Consider the following 22,241-nt stretch of genomic DNA (forward strand, 5'->3'; position numbering starts at 1 on the left):
GAGAGAGAGAGAGAGAGAGAGAGAGAGAGAGAGAGAGAGAGACTTCCTTAGTACTGCTCCAAGTCAATCTAACAATGAATGGCCATTATCTGGGTCCTCATGAACTAATTGGATGTGTGATGATTTGATTTCTCCATACTAGGAGCCTGTCAAAGACTGTTCCTAATTTAAGTCCAGGAAGATTTTGAGTGGTATGATTTAGGTCAGTCTGGGACTCTGGCCAAGTGTCCTCCTGGCATCTCTTCCCCACACTAATGCTTCATGTTTGCCTGAGTGTTGGATCAGTGGTCCCAGCACATCCCATATTGACAAGACCAGAGAATTTTCCCCAGGCCCAACTGGGAGGAACTGGGACTGGAAGGGGAGGGCCCTGGACTTTCCAGCCTAAATCATTAGGTTTTTGGAAACTGACCCAGCTCCAAGGGACAAGCAAAGAGGTTGTAGGTAGGGTGATAATCTTTTCTCCTTTCTTGTGGCTAAGAGATCTTGAAGGAAAGATCTTTCAGAAACCATGCTAAGGTCTCCTGTGTAAATATTCTGCAACTAAAAAATCTTGTTCTGCTACTCAAAGTTTCGAAGAAAGGGCACTGACCTAGTTTGTGACATTTTCTGTGGGCTTAGTCTTTCTTAGGATAATTATGTTGAAAGTAAACCTAATGCACTTTGCCCGTTGCATTGCCTTAGAGTTGTGGAAGTTCACATTCCCCTGCTTTTCTATTTACTTTAGTTTTTTTTTTTTTCCTGAATTAGGATCCCTTACAATCCTTGGGATCAATAACTTCTTTTCTTCTGTATTCCAGTTCATCCCCAAGTAATAACCCTGATGTGAGTACTGCTGTTAGGTATTCTGAACTGGAATAAAATGGTCATTTTTAAAAAATTGAATCATGAGGTTTCTTCCCCACAGCCTGGGCCTAGTTGAGATTGTTATTCAGCCTTTTAGTTAGGTTAGTATTATATTGACTTCCTTTTCTCCCCCACCACTTCTCTCTCCCCCTCCCTCCCTCTCTCTTCCCACTACCACCAACCACCACCTCCAGCAATAATTGTGCTTTTAGAAAGCTCTGAAAGGCCTGCTCTGTTTCTGACCAGGGCCTCCTTTGAAAGGAGATTACAGTGATTAAAAATAACAAGTTGAGGATCCTCAAGGGGCTTCCCTTATAGGAGGACAATTTGCAGGACCAGCCTTTCCCAGATCACTATTTCAAGCCAAATAGAAGAAAATCAGCTGAAACATTCAAGAATTGATTGAAAATAAAAGAGGCCCTTTTGTCTAACCAAAGTTCTGTTTATTAGGAAAATAAAGTCAGACCCTGTCTAATGAGAATGGCTTTTCCTAGATGCTCTTTAAAGGGAAATTTCAAGGAACTTGATGGGAAAAGAATGTGCAGTTGAGTTTTCAAAAGCTGGTCTAACTTCAAGCATAATTGGGGGATTTATTCAAAATAGGGAGGTTTGGAGACCTCCGAGGTTGCCTTGCTTTCTCTCCTTTGTCTCACTCTGGGACACAGTGCCTGTAGGAGTAGCCATCTCAGCCTCGTGTAAAGAGCACAGGATTTAATGTTTGGATGAGTCAGTTTCAATTTGTGCTCAGTCACATATTCACTGTGTGTTTTCAGGAAAGCCACTTCATCTCTCTGAGCTACAATCTCTCCATCTGTAAAATGAGGGTATTTGTCCCTCCAGCTCCCCACCCCCAGCATTGCTGTAAGAACTGGAAATAATCCAAGTTTAAATGATTTGTAACATAGTAGTCACATAGCAAGTGTAAATAAATAAATATTATATATTATATATCCATATCATATATGTGTGTGTATGTGTATATATATTATATATAGAATATATTATATATATAACAGAAAATTTTATATATATATATATATATATATATATATATATATATATATATATATAATTTTTCTGTTTCCAAAATAATTATCTCATCTTATGATCCTATGATGACATAATTATTTTGGAAATAGGAAAACCCTCAGCTGCAAAGCACTGGATAAGACATTGTGTTAAGTTCTTTTTCTATTCAGCTCTCTTATTCCTTATGATACTTTGGGGCAACTTATTATTATTATTTTACAGATGAGAAGACTAAGTCTCAGAGAGGTCTAGTTCCTTCCCAAGGGTCTCACAGCTAACAATCAGTGGAGTCAGGATACACTGTCAGGTCTAATGTGACTCGTAAGTCTGGGCAAGTAATCAGTCATCTGTGCTCATCCAATAACATGACTTGGGAGTAGAATGCATTTTCTCAGTCTTCTGGATGGTGAGTCTACCTCAAAGGAGAACAGGATCAACAAATCAAGATAATAACTGACATATCACAGGACCCGAAGTAATAAAGAGATGGATCCTTATTTACATTTGCTTTTTTTCTTTTTATAGGCTTCAGTATTGCCTTTCCCCATAAACCAGAGGATTAATTTAGAAACATGAAGAACCTTGTCAGTCTTTCCGCCAACTCCTCTTGTTTGTAGGGAAACAGAAACAAATTGGATAGGGAACAGAGCCCGATTTGATTATTGCTTTCTTTTCACATGCAGAAGTTATACCACTATGCCTGTAAAACTGTATGTTTGAACAGAATATATATATATATATATATATATATAATTTTTCTGTTTCCAAAATAACTATCTCATCTTATGATCCTATGATGACATAATTATTTTGGAAATAGGAAAACCCTCAGCTGCAAAGCACTGGATAAGACATTGTGTTAAGTTCTTTTTCTATTCAGCTCTCTTATTCCTTATGATACTTTGGGGCAACTTATTATTATTATTTTACAGATGAGAAGACTAAGTCTCAGAGAGGTCTAGTTCCTTCCCAAGGGTCTCACAGCTAACAATCAGTGGAGTCAGGATACACTGTCAGGTCTAATGTGACTCGTAAGTCTGGGCAAGTAATCAGTCATCTGTGCTCATCCAATAACATGACTTGGGAGTAGAATGCATTTTCTCAGTCTTCTGGATGGTGAGTCTACCTCAAAGGAGAACAGGATCAACAAATCAAGATAATAACTGACATATCACAGGACCCGAAGTAATAAAGAGATGGATCCTTATTTACATTTGCTTTTTTTCTTTTTATAGGCTTCAGTATTGCCTTTCCCCATAAACCAGAGGATTAATTTAGAAACATGAAGAACCTTGTCAGTCTTTCCGCCAACTCCTCTTGTTTGTAGGGAAACAGAAACAAATTGGATAGGGAACAGAGCCCGATTTGATTATTGCTTTCTTTTCACATGCAGAAGTTATACCACTATGCCTGTAAAACTGTATGTTTGAACAGAATATATATATATATATATATATATATAATGTGACAAATTGAACCTGGGTGAGGTCTTTCAATAAACTCTTTCTGATATGGTGTTTTTCTTTAAAGTACTGCTGACAAGAGCATAATGTCACTCCTCCTCCCTTCTTAAAACATTCTCTTCTTTTTTTTATTATGTCATTTTAATTTTTAATCCTTATCCCTTTTAGTAAATATTTAGTTCAAATTTATAATAAGGATAAAATATGCATACATATGCATAATGGTTGTAGAGATTGTTTATTGCTCTGAGATTCATGAAATGAAAAAAATTCAAAATATGAAAAAAATGAAGACACATTAATTGATGTTTTTCAAGGTTTAAAACCTGGGTACTTTCCCATACACAGGTAAGTTGTTGGGTGACAGGTAACTGGGCCGGAACAACGGGCAGTAATTGCTGATTTGTCAACAAACCTGGACTAACATCAAGGGCCTTTTCCTGCCACACTCTCTATTTGCCTTCCATACAGAATGTCAGATGTGGGTCAAGAACAATTCCTGTGGGACAAAAACCCTCTTACCCTGTTCATGGTGCAGGCAAATCTCATGTTACAAAGAGATCCCCAGATACAGTGTTTTAAACAAGTGGTAAGCTGGAGATCCAATGTGATGGGAAGTGTTGCTCTCCAAGGTCGTTCAGAACCCCAGGTTCCTTTCGTTCTCTTGCTTTGCCATCTTCGAACACAGCTGTCCAAGAGGTAGCCACTAGCCAATGGTCAAGCATGACCATGACATAATCGGCATGAGGCAGGTCTGACTTGAGATATCCTGAGTTATTGAACAATCAGTATTAAAAGAAGACAAACTTCTCAATAATTTTTATATGGATTCCATGTTGAAATGATTATTGTGTACACTAGGTTAAATTAAATAGATTGCTAAAATTAATTTTTCCTGTTTTACATTTATTTCTATTGGATACCTATTAAAATTCATTTCACCTGGCCTGAGCGTATTTCTGTTGGACAGCACTGTCTTGGGATAGTTACAGTCAGGTCACTGCCACCATATCTGAGTTTTAGTCGGCATGTGGAGAAGAGAGAGGGATAGAAGTAGAAGACAAACACCTTCTTTTAATGATATGACCCAGAAATTTCACCCAGCCCTTCTAAACGCACTTCTCATTAGTCATGCAGCTGCATCTAGCTGCAAGAGATGCTGGGAAAAAACAGCTTTAAGCCAGGCAGCTACATGCACAGCTAAAGCGTGAGGGAGGGACGTATTTTTCAAAAAGATGAAGGGAAAAACGTATTCGGGGAGGCGATTATCTATTTCTGTTACATTTTGATGCCTGTCTTATGAAAACACAATATTTCATTTTCTGTCATCCTGTGAAATGTCTTGTGAATGGGTCCTCTCCACAGCATGTGAACTGGTATTTTGCTAAATGAGTTGGTAGAGGAAGGGGTCCTTGGGTGTGTATGTGCAAGCATGTGTGTGTGTGTGTGTACATGTGCAAGCTTGTGTCTATGCATAAGTATGTGTGTGTAAGCATGTGTGTTTACACAAGGGTGTATAGGTGGCCTATTCTGTCGTAACTCTCTCCTCAATAAAGGAGGGATCAGCAAAGAAAGAACAGAGTGGGGGAAGGATGCATCAAGCAAGGGAGCAAGCGGGTGGTGTGAGAAGAGAAAAGGGAAAGAAAAAGAAAAAAAAACGCTTGGGTAGACATGCAGAATGAAAAAAAAATAACTTGAGTTCTGTGAAGTACCGTCCTCCTTGAGGGTTAGATTCAAGAGGCACCCCAAAAGTGAAAATCATGTAAGTCCAAATTATTCCTTAAAGATCTTTTGAAATTGTACATCAAATATAACACAGATACCAGTTTCAATCTGGACTGGTTTATGCAGCACCCCCCCCACCCCAGATATTTTTGTTAGGAATAGAAACAAATTGACATTTCTCAATAAGTCCAACACTTCTATTTTTCCTGCAGCATTGGAAGAGATCCATTTTTCTGCAGTTGAAGAGCAGATAAAACCATTGGTTTTCTCCCCCTTAAACACTGACTTACACTTACAAAGTCCTCACTGTATGGTGGATGAGGGGACTGAGGGCCTGCCACATGCTCTCTTAGGCATATCCATGCATTGAGTGGAGTGGCGAGGCCATTGACTTTAAATGACTCCCAGGTTTAAAGTGTTTAAAAATTTAAACTGTTTCTTCCAGTCTCCCCCAGCCCTCTCAAGCTTTGTGCATTTGTGTTTGATTATGCCAAATGCGCTTCTCTTGAAGCACAGTAGTGTTGGGGAGCTGACCACATCACATACAAGCTCTTGGTGATGCCAGCCAGCTCTTGCTGATATAAAATGTCCCATTTTTACAAAAAAGTTTTGCCTGGGCTTGAGCTGAGGCTCAGATAGGACAGAGCGAGGAGTGAGATGTGTGCCCTACATGGTCAAGGCTCCTAACTCTCACAGAATATTCAAAACTGCCATGAGAAGTTTAGGAAAACCTAAACAGGGCTTAATCCACATGAGCCTTGAGTACATAGAAGAGCAGGGCAGAGTGACTCCTCAATCCCAGATACAGATTACCAAAGTGAATTTCCCTGGCATCATTTGCTGTGCGTGCCAAACCTAGCTATGGGTTAGAATCACTTGGAGAATTTAAACCAACAAGCCAAAGTTCCCCGGGGCCCTGACAAAGGGCTAGACTCCAGGAATCTGCATTTTTTCTTTTACGGCAACATGGTGAGGCTCGAAGAGAAGGTGGCCAAAAGCCATTCCTTTTGGGGGGCAGGGGATTGAACCCAGGGGTGCTTGCTACATCCCCAGCCCTTATTTATTTAATTTTGAGACAAGGCCTCACTAAGTTGCTTAGGGCCTAAGTTGCTGAGACTGGCCTTGAAATTGTGAGCTTCCAGCCTCAACCTCCCAGATATCTAGGATTACGAGCACGTACCGCCACACCCACAGATATTCCCTTTCCTATGAGCATGTTTCCCATCACCTCCTGTCCCAGTCTCCCAACCACACATCCTTTTGCACCTGATCCTATCACTGCCCTGTTCCATTACTGAGGGACACCTGTACAGTGGAATGCCCCAATACCAGCATGATTTCTGCATTCCACTGCCTTAGCAGATGGTGACACTCATAGACTAGCAAAGATGGGGCCAGAGCTGACCTCATGGTACTTCCCTGCTGCTGAAGCCTGCCTCCCCTGGACCTTTCACACCTGTGTCCAGGTTCTGGCCTTTGGAGTCAAACAAAATGAGTTCCCCTCTGGCCATAGGTCAGCCCTTGAGGTATTTGTGGGTAAACAGATATTGGGGCTTCTCTTCTGATTAAAATGCCCATTTCTTCAACGATTCCCTTGTAGGATACTGTTTCTTGTTCCCTGTACTTTACAATCCAGATGTGCACTGATGAGGCAGAACAGGGTGGAATGGCTCTCTTCCTGTCCTGGACTCTGTGCTGTGTTAAGCTTGCCAGGTTTTGTGCTTGCTGTTTTGGCCAACATGTTGTTCTTTGGAATTGTACTTAGTTTGCAGCCAACTCAAATTCTTGCTATTTGCTATAAAGGCCTGATGCCTTCCTTAACTGCTATGAAGGGATATGGATAGTGTCCCACGAAGATCCATTTGTTAAAGGCATGGTCCCTAGGGTGTACTGTTGGAATGTGCTATGGACCTTTAGGAGGGTGGGCCTTATAGAGGTCCCTAGTTTACTGGGGGTGGTGCCCTCAAAAAGGAGTGTGGGACTCTAGTCTCTTAGTCGCTCTCTACTTTCTGACTCAAGATGTAAGTGGTTTGTTCCTGCTGTAATTTGTTGCATTCACAAGAGTCCCCAAACTGTGGGGCCGCCCAATCTTGGACTGAACTTCCAAAAACATGAGTCAAAAGAATCCTTTTCTCTTTGAAAATAACTGCCTCAGGTATTTTGTTATAGTAACACCAAACTGATTAACACATTAACCTACACTGGTGTAGCTGTTCTTGGATGTAACATTTAACATGATTCCCCCATTAAACTTAATCTGATATATAATTTGGTTCATCCCTGTAGCTGTCATATATCCACTGACTTCTGTCAATGAGTGTCTTACCCACATAACCAATTTTGGATTATCCACAATTTTTATAAGAAGGACTGATAAATCTTTATCTAAGGAGTTGATTAGAATGTTGAGCAGGTCAGAAGTTAGGACAGAGCCTCAGTCAAACCTTGGAGTCATTTCTAAAACTGACATTCAGTTACATAGTTTTGAAATCAACAACCTATCAATCCAATGACCTTGCATACCAACTGCCACCCCAGCTCAGTCTCTCTTCAGTTTAGTGGTGAGTATGGTTTCCTGGGCCTGGTGATGATTCTTATAGTTCAGGCAGAATTATTTGCTTCAAATTATTCAGGACTCTTTTCACTCCAAATGACAGGAACACAGTCTAACTAACTAAAGCAAAGAATGGAATGCATTAATTCCTGTATTTAGAAAGTCCAGGGGTGGGTCTGGCTTCAGGCATGAATGGATCTAGGAACACATCAAGAGTTGTTTTCCTTGGTCCTGCCCCAGCCCCCTCCACCTTTTTCCCTCTCTACCCTTCCCATTCCTCCTTTCCACTTTCTCTGCCTTGATCCTTCCATTCTTTATTTATTGGCTGTGTTTCTGTGTGTTGTCCTCATTTTTTCTTACTACAGATAAACTTTCTCCAAATGGCATGGAGGATAGCTGCCAGCAGCCTTCAATGAAGAGCCTGTTAGCTGGTTCTGTCACTAAAAGAAAAGCCCTTGTCTCTCTAACTCCAACCCGAAACATCTCAGGGAAGTACTTTCATTAGTCACACACCCAGGGGAATGGGGTATGGAAATAGAGCAGGTCTGGGCATAGTCATTTTTATGGCTTCATGTTTTAGGAGGGAGAAGGGGAACTGTGATTGGCAATCCTCATGATCATATGGTCAGAATAAGGGGAGTCATCAGGTCCCCTCAAGTTTCTGCTCCTTATCTGTATTGGCTGACATATTGACATTTCCCCCAGAGTATCTTTACTATTTGTATTAGTCAACTTTCCATTATGTAACAAAATACCCCAGATAATCAACTGTAAAAGTGTTGTTGTTTTTTATTGTTGTTGGTTTTTAATCTTATGGTTTCAGATTATGGTTGCTTGGCTCTATTGCAACATAGCATATATCATAGTGGGAGCATGTAACAGAGGAGACCTGTTCACTTCCTGGCAGCAGGGAAGGAAAAGAGAGAAAGGAGGGACTTGGAATCCCAATATCCCCTTCAATGCTCCCAATGACCTAACTTCCTCCCACTAGGCCCCGCCTCCCAAGGCTTCCACTATTTACTAAATAGTCCCATGGTCTGGGGACCAAGTCTCAACTTGTGGCCCTATGGGGAACAATTAAGATCCAAACTGTAGCACCACTCTTCCTTTTCCCATCCACAGATTGTTTAGCCCAGGACTCTTCCATTTGGCTCTAAGCTATCCTGAGATGAAGGAACCCATGGGGGAAAGAATTAACTTTTATTGAGCTGTTGCAATGTGCTCACATTCATTATCTTCTCTAATCCTCCTGACAGGTTCATGAGATGATAATTATGATCTTTATTTCATAGAGGAGGCCAAATTATTTTTTAATATATCTTATTGATTTAACAAACCTTTTTGTATGAATTATAGATTCACTAGTGATCATAATAACAACACAAGGTAAATAATATTATTGCTGATTTATAGGTAAAGACACTGGGACAAAGAGAGGGTAGATACCTTATTCAAAGTTATACATAATAAACAGAGGGATGTTTGAATCCAGGTCTTTTAGATATTTCCACTATAGGACAATGAACCTAGCAATTTTAAATGTGCAAGACCTTTCATTTGGAATGGGAGACATTTCCTGAACACTGAGAGCACTGGGAGAACAGCACAAGCCCACCCTACCACCCTACCATACACACTTGCTTTATTTCTTGGCTGTGTTTCTGTGTGTTGTCCTCATTTTTTCTTACTACAGATAAACTTTCTCCAAATGGCAGGGAGGATAGCTGCCAGCAGCCTTCAATGAAGAGCCTGTTAGGTGGCTCTTACCCCTGGGACTATTACCCCTGCCTTCCTATCTGCAAACCCACCACCAACAACCCTTCTTCTGCTTGGTCCTAGCTCGGTGGACTGAATTGCACCCATTTCTTAATGGAGCATTGGATTTGTAGCCCCCCTGAACTCTGCAAATTGTGTCGAATAGGGCTTATGTAATGCTCTAGCAGTCTTTATAACCCCATGTTGTAAATCGAGGCAGAAGCTGAAGTTCACTGTGGTTGAGGTGTGTGGCATGAAGCACAGCAGGTGGGTGGGAGGGGCTGCTAAGGTGATGGAGCTGATACTTGATTCAGGACCTCCCTACTGAGGTTAGAGTTCTGATTCTGAAACCCCAAACGCAGAGTAGAGAGGGTGATGGAACTGGACAGGAGCTAATAAACATAATAATCCATAGAAGATGCAGAAGTCACAAAAGACAGTTCATCTGGGTTTTTGTTAGATTGTTGACACACGGTCACTTGAAGGACCCAGAAATCTGTTTGGGAATGGTGGGGAGGCTGGAGTTTCCATATGGCAAGTGTATCCAAGGATGGGGAGAACTCTGCCCTGGGTGGGGATTTAAGGCCAGGCTCCTCTGTGAAATGAAATATCAGTCTTCACACCAACAAAATGGGCCAGAGAGTCCTTGCCACTGAGGTGGCTTTTAGGGCAAGGGCATAACTCAATAATCACATAACCTCCAGCCTGTTCTCCTTAAGTCCCAAGTTTGAATATGACATTCCCTGGCTCAGACTCTTTAGTGACCCCTCAGCACCTTCAGGGTGGTATCCACACCTAATTAGCCAGGCACAGAGGCCTTCGACCATCTACTCCCTGCATGTCTTCCTAATCCTGGCTCTTAGGACACCTTCCTTCCCAGCTCGCAATTTACAAAACGCAGAATGTGTTCTGGTTTTCAGGACCGAGGCTAGCCCACCCTGCCCTTCCATCTGCCTGGCATGCTCTTACTCTTTCTGTCCACTGGCAAACTCCTGCTCCCCACTCACCTTGCAGTTCACCTGCCACCTCCTCTTCCAAGTCTCCTCTACCTCACTTACACGGACTCAGATGTTCCCCCTACTGGTATCCCAGAGGTCATTGCTCATGTGTCCTTAACGCCCATCACATTATAAAGAATCTCTTGATATAAATTTTTCTTCCAGCAATTAGCTTATGTGCTCCGAGAGGGCAGAGGCTCTGTCTTTTCTTTCCAGGAACACAGCACGGGGATGGCACATAGCAGGTGCTCAGTAAACAAAAACATGGGACTGGTAGAGTAGTTACGCTTGTCTAGCATAAGCAAGGCCCTGGGTTCCTTCCCCAGCTCTGAACACAAAACAAAAAGAACGAAGGAGGTTGGCATATTATACAAGGAAACCCATGAGAACTTTAGGGAAGAAACCAGAGCAGAAATGGGCAAACCATGCATTGAAGACCCAAAGAACCCTGTTTCATTCATTTATCCAATAGGTATTTCTTGAGAATTTACTACTTGTTGAGAAATATACTAGATACTAAAGATGCCGTGGAGCTCAAGACAGACTTGGTCTCTGCTCTCACGAAGCTTATAAGTTTATAGGGAAAATAGATATTTGTCAAATATTTTACATATTAAGATTGAGTGAAAGGTATTCAAGAAAAGAAGTTTTGAGAGGGTATATTGTGTGGTGGTAGAGGGGGCAGGAAGATCCTCCTGAGTATCATGAGCTGCAGGTAGATTCAGTTTATTATGAGGCCTTACCCAAAGCTCCCCACAACCTGGCCCTGTGAGGATCATCCCCACAGACAGTTATCTCCTTTGCAACCCTCCCCAGGGGTTCTTCACTGGTGCCATCTAGAGTTTTTCTTTGGAGGTTCAATCCTCCCTGAGGAAACTCATTTTTCCAGTTAAGCAGCCAGCTGAGTCTCATGGTTATCATGATCATCTTCGTCGTCACCATTTTCCTCATCATCAGCCTTACCATCAGCACTGCCACCACCGCCATGGCCAACACCATCATCGTCTTTTGCCATTCTTGTCTTCTTCACAAGTGCCAGGCATTGTGCCACGTATTTGCTTCATCCACTCTCTGTTCCTATGAGAAAGGCAATATCATTAACCTCTTTTTCAAAATGAGGAAACAGGAAGGTTAAGTAACTTGCCAGAGGTTGCATAATTAATAAGTGGTAGCTCTGGGATTCTAATATTAAATCGTTGCTCTTAACCAGTTCCCTGTATGTGCTCACCGGATGACTCCAAATAGCCTTTTTTTTTTCTTTTTAAAAATCCTTTGTAAGCACTTTTCTTGAGTTTTTTTTTTTTTTTTGGATCTCTTAATGGCCTCTCTTGGGAGGCACTTGGGAGGCGTCATTAGAGAGAAGATCCTATTATTTATTGCCAGACAGTCATCCTCGGTTGTTCCTGGGAGTGAGAACATGCTGTACATTGTGTCTTACAGGAGGAAGTCATATAATGATGGAGTTCTCCAGAGGGAAAGGGTCTCCTGTATTCCTTCAAATTATACTGTGTAATAACATCATCACCACTGATAATTATGAATTGAAACCCACACTGAGTTCAGCCTCTATCTTACTTAATAAGGTACAGCACAACCTTAGTTTTCTAGAACCTACAGAAGTGCAGCATTCTGGAAAACTGAGTTTATGGTAAGCCCTTTAAGTGCAGTGCCAAAACATAACAGGGTATGGATATTTATCATGCAGAAACACAGTTCAATAATCTTTTTATCAAAAGATAACTTACATATTTTAATAATCTAAAGTCCACAAAAATCATATAGCTTAGTGATCACATGTTGGACCCACAGTAAGAAATGGAGTATGACCACTCTTCCAATAGCACCCCTCATCTCCAGCCCGCTCTCCTGACCTCCATTTCCCATGCATCTGACTACCCTAACCTCTAGCACCATAGATTCCTTTGCCTGTTTTTGAACTTTCTATAAATACAAATGTATCCACACCATTTGTATTCTTTTGTGTCTGTCTTCTTTCATTAGGGATTATGTTTTATGAGATTTTTCCACGTTAGGAGTAGCAATAATTTGTCCATTTTCATTATTGTAAGGCTCAGCTATATGCACATGTCACCATTTATATATCCACTATACAGCCAAAATGTGAGTGTTTCCAGCTGGGAGCTACTACAAATAATGTCACTATGAACATTCTTATAAATGTCTTCTGGTGCACGTAGGTATACATTTCTGCTGATTTAGGAATGGCATTGCTGGGTCATGGGATATGTGTTTGCTCAGTTTCAGAAAATACTGCCAAAGAATTTTTCATCAAAATTTGCTAATGTTCATCTCACCAACAGCATGTGAAAATTCCCATTAGCAACATTTGATATTGTTAACTCTTTTTCAAACTTCATTAATCCAGTGAATATGCAGTAGTATTTTATTGTGTATTTAATTTTTATTTCCCTGTTGGCTAATGAGGTTGAGAGCCTTTTTATGTTTATTGGTCATTTAGGTACCTTCTGTGAAGAAGTTCATGCCTTTGGCCACTTTTTTTTTTCTATTGGGTGTTTTGTATTTTTCTTTTTGATCTGAAAGTGTTCTTTATATATTTTGGATAGAAATCAATTGCTACCTATATGATTGCAAATATCTTCTTTCACACTGTGGCTTATTTTTTCACTCTGAATGGTGTTTTTGATGAGCAGAAGTTTGATATCACCCCATTTATATAACTTGTATTTTATGATCAGTGCTTTTTTATGTTCTATTAAAAATATCTTTCTTCCTCCAAGGTCATTCACATTTTATCTTATGTACCTTTAAAACTTTATTATTTTACTTTCACAAGCAGTTCTATGATCTATGTGCAATTTATTCTGTGTATGATGTGAGGCATGGGGCCAATAGTCACCTTTATCTCTGTGGCTACCATTTGTCTTGGCATAATTTACTGAAAACATCACTTTCCTCCAATTACTCTGCAGTACATTCTTTATCATACATCAAGTTTCCATATATTTGTGAAATTTCTTTGAACCCTAAACTGTTCAACTGGCCTATTTTTCTTTTCTTGCTTTAGTGCACTGACTTAATTTCTGTGATATCTGGTAAGATATGCCCTCCAATTTTGTACTTCTTTCTCCAGATTATCTTGGCTATTCTTGGACCTTTGCATTTTCATATCCATTTTTAAAATTTGCTTGTCAATATCACAAATACATGCTGGGACTTCCATTTAGATTACACTAAATCAGTACATCAATTGGAGGAGGATTGGCACTTTCTCAACAATACTGAGTCTACCTACCAGCCCCTGAACACTGATCATTGAGTTAAGATGCAGGTGAACACTGTCCTAATCACTGTGCTGAGCTCAGAGGTGGTTCTTGCTCTGGAGAGATTTACAGATAAATGTGTAAACAAATACATAAACACAAAATATAATGGAAAGTAATAGCTTCACCATTGTTACAAAGTATTAATATTTACTAAGTGCCCACTATAAGGACTTAATAAGTATTAATTCATTTATATTTTGAGGTAAGTGTGGTTATTAAGCAAATAATGTAGATATTTTTATGAAAAAGTATATTGTGTTTTTGAGCTTTAATATAGATATGATTTCTGAAAGGCCTTTGCAAATATGGAAAATAACTTCCAGATCTCTTTATTTTTTATTTTTATTTTTTGGTAATGGGGATTGAACACAGTGGTACTTTACTACTGAACTGCACCTCCAGTCCTTTTTATTTTTTATTGTGAGACAGGATCTTGCCAAGTCGTTGTGATCCTCCTGCCTCTCAGCCTCTGGAGTCACTAGGATTACAGGCATGCGTAGGTCCTCCTTATTCAAGGATCTTTGGAGACTCAAGAATTACTGAACTTGATGATTGCAGGTTACCAATGAGGAGGAAGAGAATTCAATGACTTCTCAAAAAAGAGTGAAGTTACAAGTCTCAATTATTTTTATTTACTTTTCAAAAAATGCTCAACACACTTTTTAAGAGAGCTGAGAGACACATTTAGATAAGCATCTTAAAATATAAGGTAAGACTACAAAAGCAGTGTAACAGGTTTTCCTGCATCACTTGTAAACTGGATTAGAAGGCAATCCCCAGAATTTCAGAAATGTTAGTTTATATCAGGATAAATGCCTTGAGTTATAAGCAAGGCACCTGGATTCCACTTGCCATCTTGCGTGGTCTGATCATGAAGTCTCTCCACTTCCGGATATCAGAAGCCCCATCCCAGAAGGCGAGGGGTTCAATCAGGTCATCTTTAATATCCTCTCCAGCTGTTCTGTTGTAATGCCAGGAAATCAGAGTAACAAGTTCCAGGCTGCTTGGGGTCAGGGATTTTCAAACCTTTGTTCAATGTATGCAATGTATGGTACTTTTAAAAATTTGTCTTCCTTTTTTGAGTCTTTTTTATTTTTTTAGGTAAAGAGTTTTTATTGTAAATCTCACAAATCAATCTCATTTCCAAGTACCTTCCCTTTCCCTCTCCCTGATCATTTTCTCATATATATATATATATATATATATATATATGAAAAATATATATATATATGAAAATATATATATATATATGAATATATATATATGAAATATATATATATCTCCCATCATGTTCTTCTGCATATTTAAGTATATTTTCCTATTTAACAGTGTCTTCATCATTACATTTTTCATTTCTTACATTTATTTATTTATTTACTTAGGCTTCTGTTTTAAGTTTCTTCAAGGTCTCTTTGGAGTTGTAGATGGTAAAAGCTTCACCCCCTCTCCACAAGATTTACCACCCTGATCTAAACCCCCCTACCCTGGCTGAGTTCTAGGACCTTGGAAAGATGGGGGGCAGAGCCCAGCTCCAGCCTCCCCTTCCCTTGGAAGTGCTGGAGCTTCAGGTGTCAGATCTATCGCAGCATTTTGTTTGGAGCTGAGTTTGGCCTGGATGGCTATGGTGACACATTCATGGCCACGGGACTAAGGTCTCTGGTTCTTGGCTCTGGCTTTTACCCTTGTTCTTGGCACCAGCTTTCCTCAGGCATCTTGGTGCCAGAAGAAAGCCAGGCTGAGTGGGTTCCCACTCCTGCCCCGGGCTGCTTCAGCCAACAATTGCAGGGCAACATCTCTCCCTGGGAGGCCTGTAGGTATGTTTAACCTTGATGGGGTCCCAGAAAAAGAGCACCCAGACTTTATGGAGAAGTCAGAGGAAACATCACACAAAAGATGAGAATCTAGTTGGGTTCTGAAGTTTGCCAAGAACTGAGCAAGTTGGACATTCCAGACATATCAGCAGTATATGAAAAATCCTTTAGGGTGAACGGATCGGGCTTTCCAGGAGACTGCCAGTGAGTGAATCTCAGGACCTCTGTGGTGGCTGGGAGGGGGAATAGGGTAGGTGAAGCTGGAGAGGTGGAGCCTGGGCCCTTTTGGCCTGTGGAGTTTGAGTTTGTACTGAAAGCAGAGGCTGGAGAGGAAGGCCTGCTTGTCCAGCTTAGGTTGGGTTTCCCAGAAACTGCCTATATTCATTTTGGAGGGCTGTCAGATGCATTACCACCAACCAATGATTTAAAACAACAGAAATTTATTTTCTCATAGTTCTGGTGGCTAGAAGTGGAAATCAAGATGTGAACAGAGTTGGTTCCAGTTTGAGGAATTTGGAAGACTAAATGCTTCTCCCCATTTATATATGATAATTATGTAAGTGATATAGGAAATATTTTTTAAAGTTTAAAAAATGAATAATCAGCCAATACTCACAGAAGATCCATATCATGATGATATATCCAGTATGTGAACCATGGGTAGAATATTAAACTGGAGGGGAGGGACTTTCAATTTTGGCACTAAATTGGCCTCTGGATGGTTTAATGGCTCTGAGTATGTCTGTGGACCTCTTGGTTTCATATCTGTCAAATTTGGATTGGAAGGCCAGACTGGAGGATACTTGGGATCCACTGAAGTTCTAATAGTCTATAAATCCATAACTAAAGTCCAGCATCTTAGCACTTTAATTCAGGCAGCAAAGTAACTTATACCCAAATTTACATCGTTTTGAAGAAATTTGAATTGAACATCAATTCGATGCTTGGTACTGGGTAGTAAGATACAAAGGTAATAAAAACACTAGCCACTCTCCTTCATTCACTCACTATCCAGTGGGAAAGACAGGTTAGCAGAGAATTTCAATTCAACAACAACAACAAATTACAATAAAATATTTCCATCTCAAGAGTTTGCAAACCTAACTGGGGGGCAGAGGGTGGCCATCATTGCCTTGCTGAGAAGGCCCTTGAGCTAGATTTCAATGGAGAAACAGTTTTCTTAGTAGATATGGGAAGGAGATGTATAGTATAGTCACAATGCCAGTTGCTATAACAAATGGCCCCTCACAATGTAAGTGTATATTCCATTCATGCAAAATATAATATGGATATTTTTGGTCAGTGGGTGATTCTTTGAATGCTAATTTAGAAACCCATTTTCCTTCCATCTCTGACCACTTCCCTGGGCCATCAGTCCTCTGAAGGATCTCCTGAATTCAGCAGGCAGAGGTGAGAGAGTGAGAGTGGAGGATCATGGGAAAGTCTGTCAGGGCCAGACTTGGAAGCAGCGTCTATCATGTCTGTCCATGGCCAACTTGGACACATACAGACCTACTTGCAAGGGAGGCTGGGAAATGGAGTTAGTGGTTTCCACGAGAAAAAAGGAAATGTGTTCCATAGAACATGGAGTAGCCTGCGCTACAAAAGGCATCCTAAAGGAGTTTGTGAGAGTCTCTCAAGCCAATCTAATGGAAGCATAGAGATCATTGTCCAGTTCCAAGTTTCCAAGGAGGGATTATCAGTATCCATCTGGGGTTACTGAGAGAGAGCTCACCCCAGCCATGGTTGGTTCAAGAATTTTCAGGTGAGAGAGCAGATCAGGCATTAATCAGGTTCTGAAATGTCTGAGGGAGCCAAATGGCAGTAGGTTTCTACTCCACAGGTAAGTCCCATTGTCCTCGGCCCCTCAGCCCCACAGGGGTGAACGTTGATGGAGAGCCCCGCCCATCCCATTTGATAAATGAAGCCCAGTTGATCCCTCTGCTTATAAGATGCTCTTTTTTTTTCTCTCACAGTGACACTTTCAGCAGCTCCCCCCTCCTACTTCAGAGGCTTCACATTGATTGCCCTCAAAGAGAACAGAGAAGGTGATAAGGAAGAGGACCATGCTGGCACCTTCCAGGTAGGAACCCCTAGGGGGTTTCCAGCAGTCCTCCTGCCCTGGCAGGTGGGCGCCAAGTGAAAGGCGGACACACTGAGGAGTGAAAGGAGAGGGGCAGTGTCTCCAGTGACTTCTCACACAGCTCTCTGACTACTGGCCCGGTGGGCCAGCTCCATGTGAAAGACCATCACGGAGGAGGTGGCACAAGCCTTTCTTAGTGAGGTTGGCCACCCACAGGGTTCGCAGTGTCCTGGCAGATCACGCTGCTCTGCTGCTCTTCTCTGGGCTCTCGGTGCCCTTGGCAGCGGGCAGCCAGTGCATTGAGTGCACTTGGAACCCTGGCTGGGCCCTGCGGTTTCCCCTGAGCAGGCATTTTATGATTGACTGGTAATTCTCAAGTGTAAACGGAGCAAGAGCCCAGGACAGCCAGACTGGAGGGAGTTCAAAGCACAGGAGAAGGACTATTAAGGGAACGTAGGGATTGATTTATGAGGGAAGATTAAAAGAATTACACATGCTTTGCTTGGCTAAATGAACAGGGCTGAGTTTAAGAGGTGGTAATAGTCTTTGAATGTCAGTCCTCGCAAAGCAGTCTCCTCAAGGCAAGGCTTCCTTTGACTTTGTACAAAAGGGCACAGCGAGAAGAAAGTGGGTCAAGAGAAGAAAGGGAATCTCAAAGGCAAGGGCCTGACAGTGAGTCATATTTCACTGTGGAATATTCTTCCAAGGGAAGTGGCGGGAACATCAGCCCTCTCACAGGCTTAGGAAGGGGCCAGCAAGTTGTCAGAACACATCCCAGAAGGACTGGGGTAATCCTAGTGGGGAGGCTTGGCCAAATTTGCTGCAACCATTTCTGGTCTCTGATTTCCATTGTTCTGGAATTCATTTTTGTCTGGTATTTGCAAACTCAGAAGGGAAAAAGAAAAACCTTTAGGGAGAATGCTTACACTCATAGCTGGCTGCTGGGAACACTGGTACCATTTATGGGTTCCTCAGAGGACACTACCTCGAAATATCTTCCCATCCAAAGGCATCCTTTTAATCCTTGGGGCCAGGTTATAATTTTTCATCCTATGATTTAAAAACTTTTTTTTCTGTTGTCTGGGATTCTAGGCTTTCTGGCCTAGTGAGACTGTTAATTTTGTGTTTAGTGTCACATCCTCCTATGGCAAGGAAATTCTTTTTGTGTATCCAAAAGAGCACCTGGTAATACTAGTGACAGCCTGTGCTTGTTGAATACTTACTATATGCCAGGCACCATGCTAAGGGCTTTACCTTGTCTTAGTTTGTCTTTACCTTAACTTAGTTTAATTGGCTTACCTTATCTTTGTTTAATTCTCAAAACAGCCCTAGTATTATAGGAACTATTATCCACATTTTCAAACCAGGAAATTAAATCACTTGCCTAAGCCTTCAGCAAGCAACATGGCCAGCTCCATCACACTGATTCCAGAGACGATCTGCTCCCTACAATACCGAACTCACTCCTGGCACAGGTGTGTTTGCACAGTGTATCACCGAGGTTGCCATTACAGGGAAAGGGAGATGCAGGCCTGCTTCCTACCTAGAATTCATTAAAGTATAATCCTTCTGGCTTTGTGATAATTTGCCTGGAGGTGTGGGTAATTTATCAGATTTTGGTAGCTGAAAGACCTATGTACCTGAGTAGCAGGAGAGGTAAAGGTCTAAGAAAAGAATACATGTATTGGGGTGGGGTATGAACTTAATCTTCACCAAAGCAAAATTGATTGGCTTTATGATCACCCTTACCATATAGACCCAAAAGAATTGAAAGCAGATTCTATTGCCGAAGTAAGAAATTGTTTGATTTTAGAGTCAATAAGGTAGTTTTTCCAACAAATGTTCATTATAAAATAAATAAATAAATAAATAAAAGAATTGAAAGCAGGCACAGGAACAGATGTTTGTACACTGATGTTCATGGCAGCATTCTGCACAGGAGATGGAAGCAACCCAATTGCCTGCTGATAGACAAAACCTAAGTCACTTGTTCAGTGGAATATTGACCTCAAAAAAGGACGGAAATCTGATACATGCTACAATGTGGATGAACCTTGAAAACATGATGCTTAAGTAAAATTAGCCAGTCATGAAAAGAACAAATATTATATGATTCCACTTACATGAGATACCTAGGATTCTTTCATAGAGACAGAAAATAGAATAGTGGTTGTCAGGGCCCAGGAGAAAGAGGAAATAAGGAATTATTGTTTAATGGGTATGGAAATAAAGTTTGGGAAAATGAGAAAGGTTCTGGAGATGGATGCTGCATAGCAATGTGAATGTATTGCCATCTCTGAGTCATATCTTAAAAAGAGTAAATTTTATTATATTCTAACACACACACACACACACACACACACACCCACTAAAGATGCTTAAGAGCAAGGCCATATGGAGACCTGGCTTCTTTCTTTAATGCTGTTTTGGTTTAATTCAATAAGTTGTTAGTCCCTTAACTCAATATTGTTCTGCTCGGATTCATCCTTGTCCTTGCAGCTGATAAGTGAATCCTGGGCCTTGTGCGTGGTGCACAGTGAGTAGATATTTGCTGAAGAAATGAATGAACAAATGCTTCACTTGGTGGTTTCCACAGCTCAGTTCTGTGCAGTACTGCTTCAAAGCCCCTTATCCTTAAGGTTCCTCCTTCCTCCTCCTCTTGGAGCTTCTGTCATCTGTTCTTGTTACCTGACAGAGTACTCAGAGAATGGTCTCAGCAGCAGCAGCAGCATCACCACCTGGGAACTTGTTAGAAATATAAAATCTCAGCCCACCCAGACTCCTGGATCAGCCACTCTGAGGGTGGAGCCCCATGGCCTGAGTTTTAACAAGCCCTCAGGGTGAATCTGGTGCCGCTGGGGTTAGAGAACTGTGGTTGTAATGAGCCGAAGACCAGCACCCTTGGACACACCTGTCTGTTTCTATCTATCCTCCCGTCACTTCCAACCAGCCCAAGAGGGATCAAAGTGGGAGAAGAGCACGGAATGCTTCGCATGCAGTGATCACGCCAGCTAACACTTCCTTAGTGCTGGGGTGCCTGGCGCTGTTCTGTGTGCTTTCCACTTATTAGCTGATCTAATCCTCGGAGCAGCAAACCGAGGTGAGCACATTATCATCCTATTTTTCACAGCTGAGGAACTTGTGGCACAGAACAATTAAGTAACTTGCCTAAAACCACCAGTTAAGTGATGAAGCTGGGATTCAAACCCAGGCAGGATGGCTCTCAAGGTGTACACATTAAGTGAAACAACAAAGGCCTACTATGGCCTTTTATGATAGCAGTCTCTGCACCAAGGTCTTTGTACAATTTTTCCTATTTATTTCTTATGGTGGGCTTGTGAGGTCAATTATGTTCTCCTCACTTTTTTCAGAGGATAAAACTGAGCCTCCAAAGAGTTAAGTAAATTCAGCAAAGCAACTTAACGTTGCAAGGGGCCAAAGGCTATGATGGATTTTTTCCTTACACTCCATCTTCCCACCTGAGCTGTGCCCTTGTGCACATTAAAACTCACTCCACTTGGATCCCATTGCCCCACAGACTGTGGGGGAGGAATAACAGTCCCCGCCCATCGTACCTCTCCTGTCTCTAAAAGAAATGGCCACTATCTCAGGCCTTCCTGCTCTAGCAGACAAGTGTCTTCTCTCTGTACCACAGCTGTCATCTCTGGGCCATTCATGTATTTAGCAGCACTTACTGAGTGTCTCCCATGTGCCAGGCACCATGTGAGGCAGGATACAGTGGCAAGAACATTAGACAGCATCCTGTGGTCACAGAGCTGACCTGTCCTCCTCTAGAGTATCCCTTCTGTTACTTCTATTCCTGACAAGTGAGGCAGCTCACAGGCCACCCACTAAGACAGGAGCAGCCAATGGAACCACAAATCCATTGTAATTTAAAAGAAAATAGCGATCGACATATAGTTAGATACACTCTTTAACACCCTAATTCCAAATATGACAACTTCGAGGACTTAGCCACAATAAAATTCAAATACTCTTTGAATCTGGGTAAAGATTACATTCTCAGCTCTAGAAAGGCCTCTGAGAATGGGTTGTTTGCTTCTACATGAGCGAATCCTTACCCAGAGAACCAAGTACTAGCTCAACAAAAACGAACTTCAGTGCTGCCTTCGACTTGGGGGGAAGGGAATGAGCTTCCTGGCACAGGGGAGAGTAAGGGTGAGGACCCCCCACCTCCCACCCCACCTACAGACTAGGGAGAGGGGGTGGACCAACTTCAGCTCCAGCAGTGGGTTCCAGGGTAGCGGCATTGGCAGGCCAAGGTGGTTGTCCCTGGCTGCCAGAGAGTCTCTTAGAGCTAGCTGGGTGTGCCCATGGTTAGTTGGAAGAGGAAAGGAATTCAGAGACTGTGCAAAAGTACCCACCATCCTTACATTTTGTGCTACTAAAAACTAAGTGCTCCCTGGACTGCTCTGGGCCAGCCAGCTGCCCCACTCACTGTCTTCCTTCCTCCAGGTCTCTGTTCTTTCCTCCTTTCCAAGGAAATCCTGCCCTGAACACCCTGTGTAAACCTCCACCCCGCCTAACTGAAGTAAATTAACTAGTAATCTAAATTTTACTAGTGTAGGTAACAGTCTGGCCCCTGGATTCACTCCCCTCTCCCACTCAGTTTTTTTCCATTGCAGTTACAGCCTCCTGACATGCTATTAAT

At 41.7% G+C, this 22,241-nt stretch overlaps 1 protein-coding gene across 1 annotated transcript in view; it reads left to right on the forward strand.

Moving 5' to 3' along the window:
- Window positions 1–22,241, forward strand: part of Spon1 (spondin 1) — a 268,003-nt gene that overhangs the window by 2,623 nt on the left and 243,139 nt on the right. Inside the window, exon 2 of the mRNA XM_048788393.1 lies at window positions 17,463–17,569. Within this exon, the coding sequence (XP_048644350.1) occupies window positions 17,463–17,569 (107 nt within the window). The remainder of the gene's footprint in view (window positions 1–17,462; window positions 17,570–22,241) is intronic.

Source organism: Marmota marmota, unplaced genomic scaffold (assembly GCF_001458135.2).
Source record: "Marmota marmota marmota unplaced genomic scaffold, marMar, whole genome shotgun sequence".
NCBI classification, from domain to species: Eukaryota; Metazoa; Chordata; class Mammalia; order Rodentia; family Sciuridae; genus Marmota; species Marmota marmota.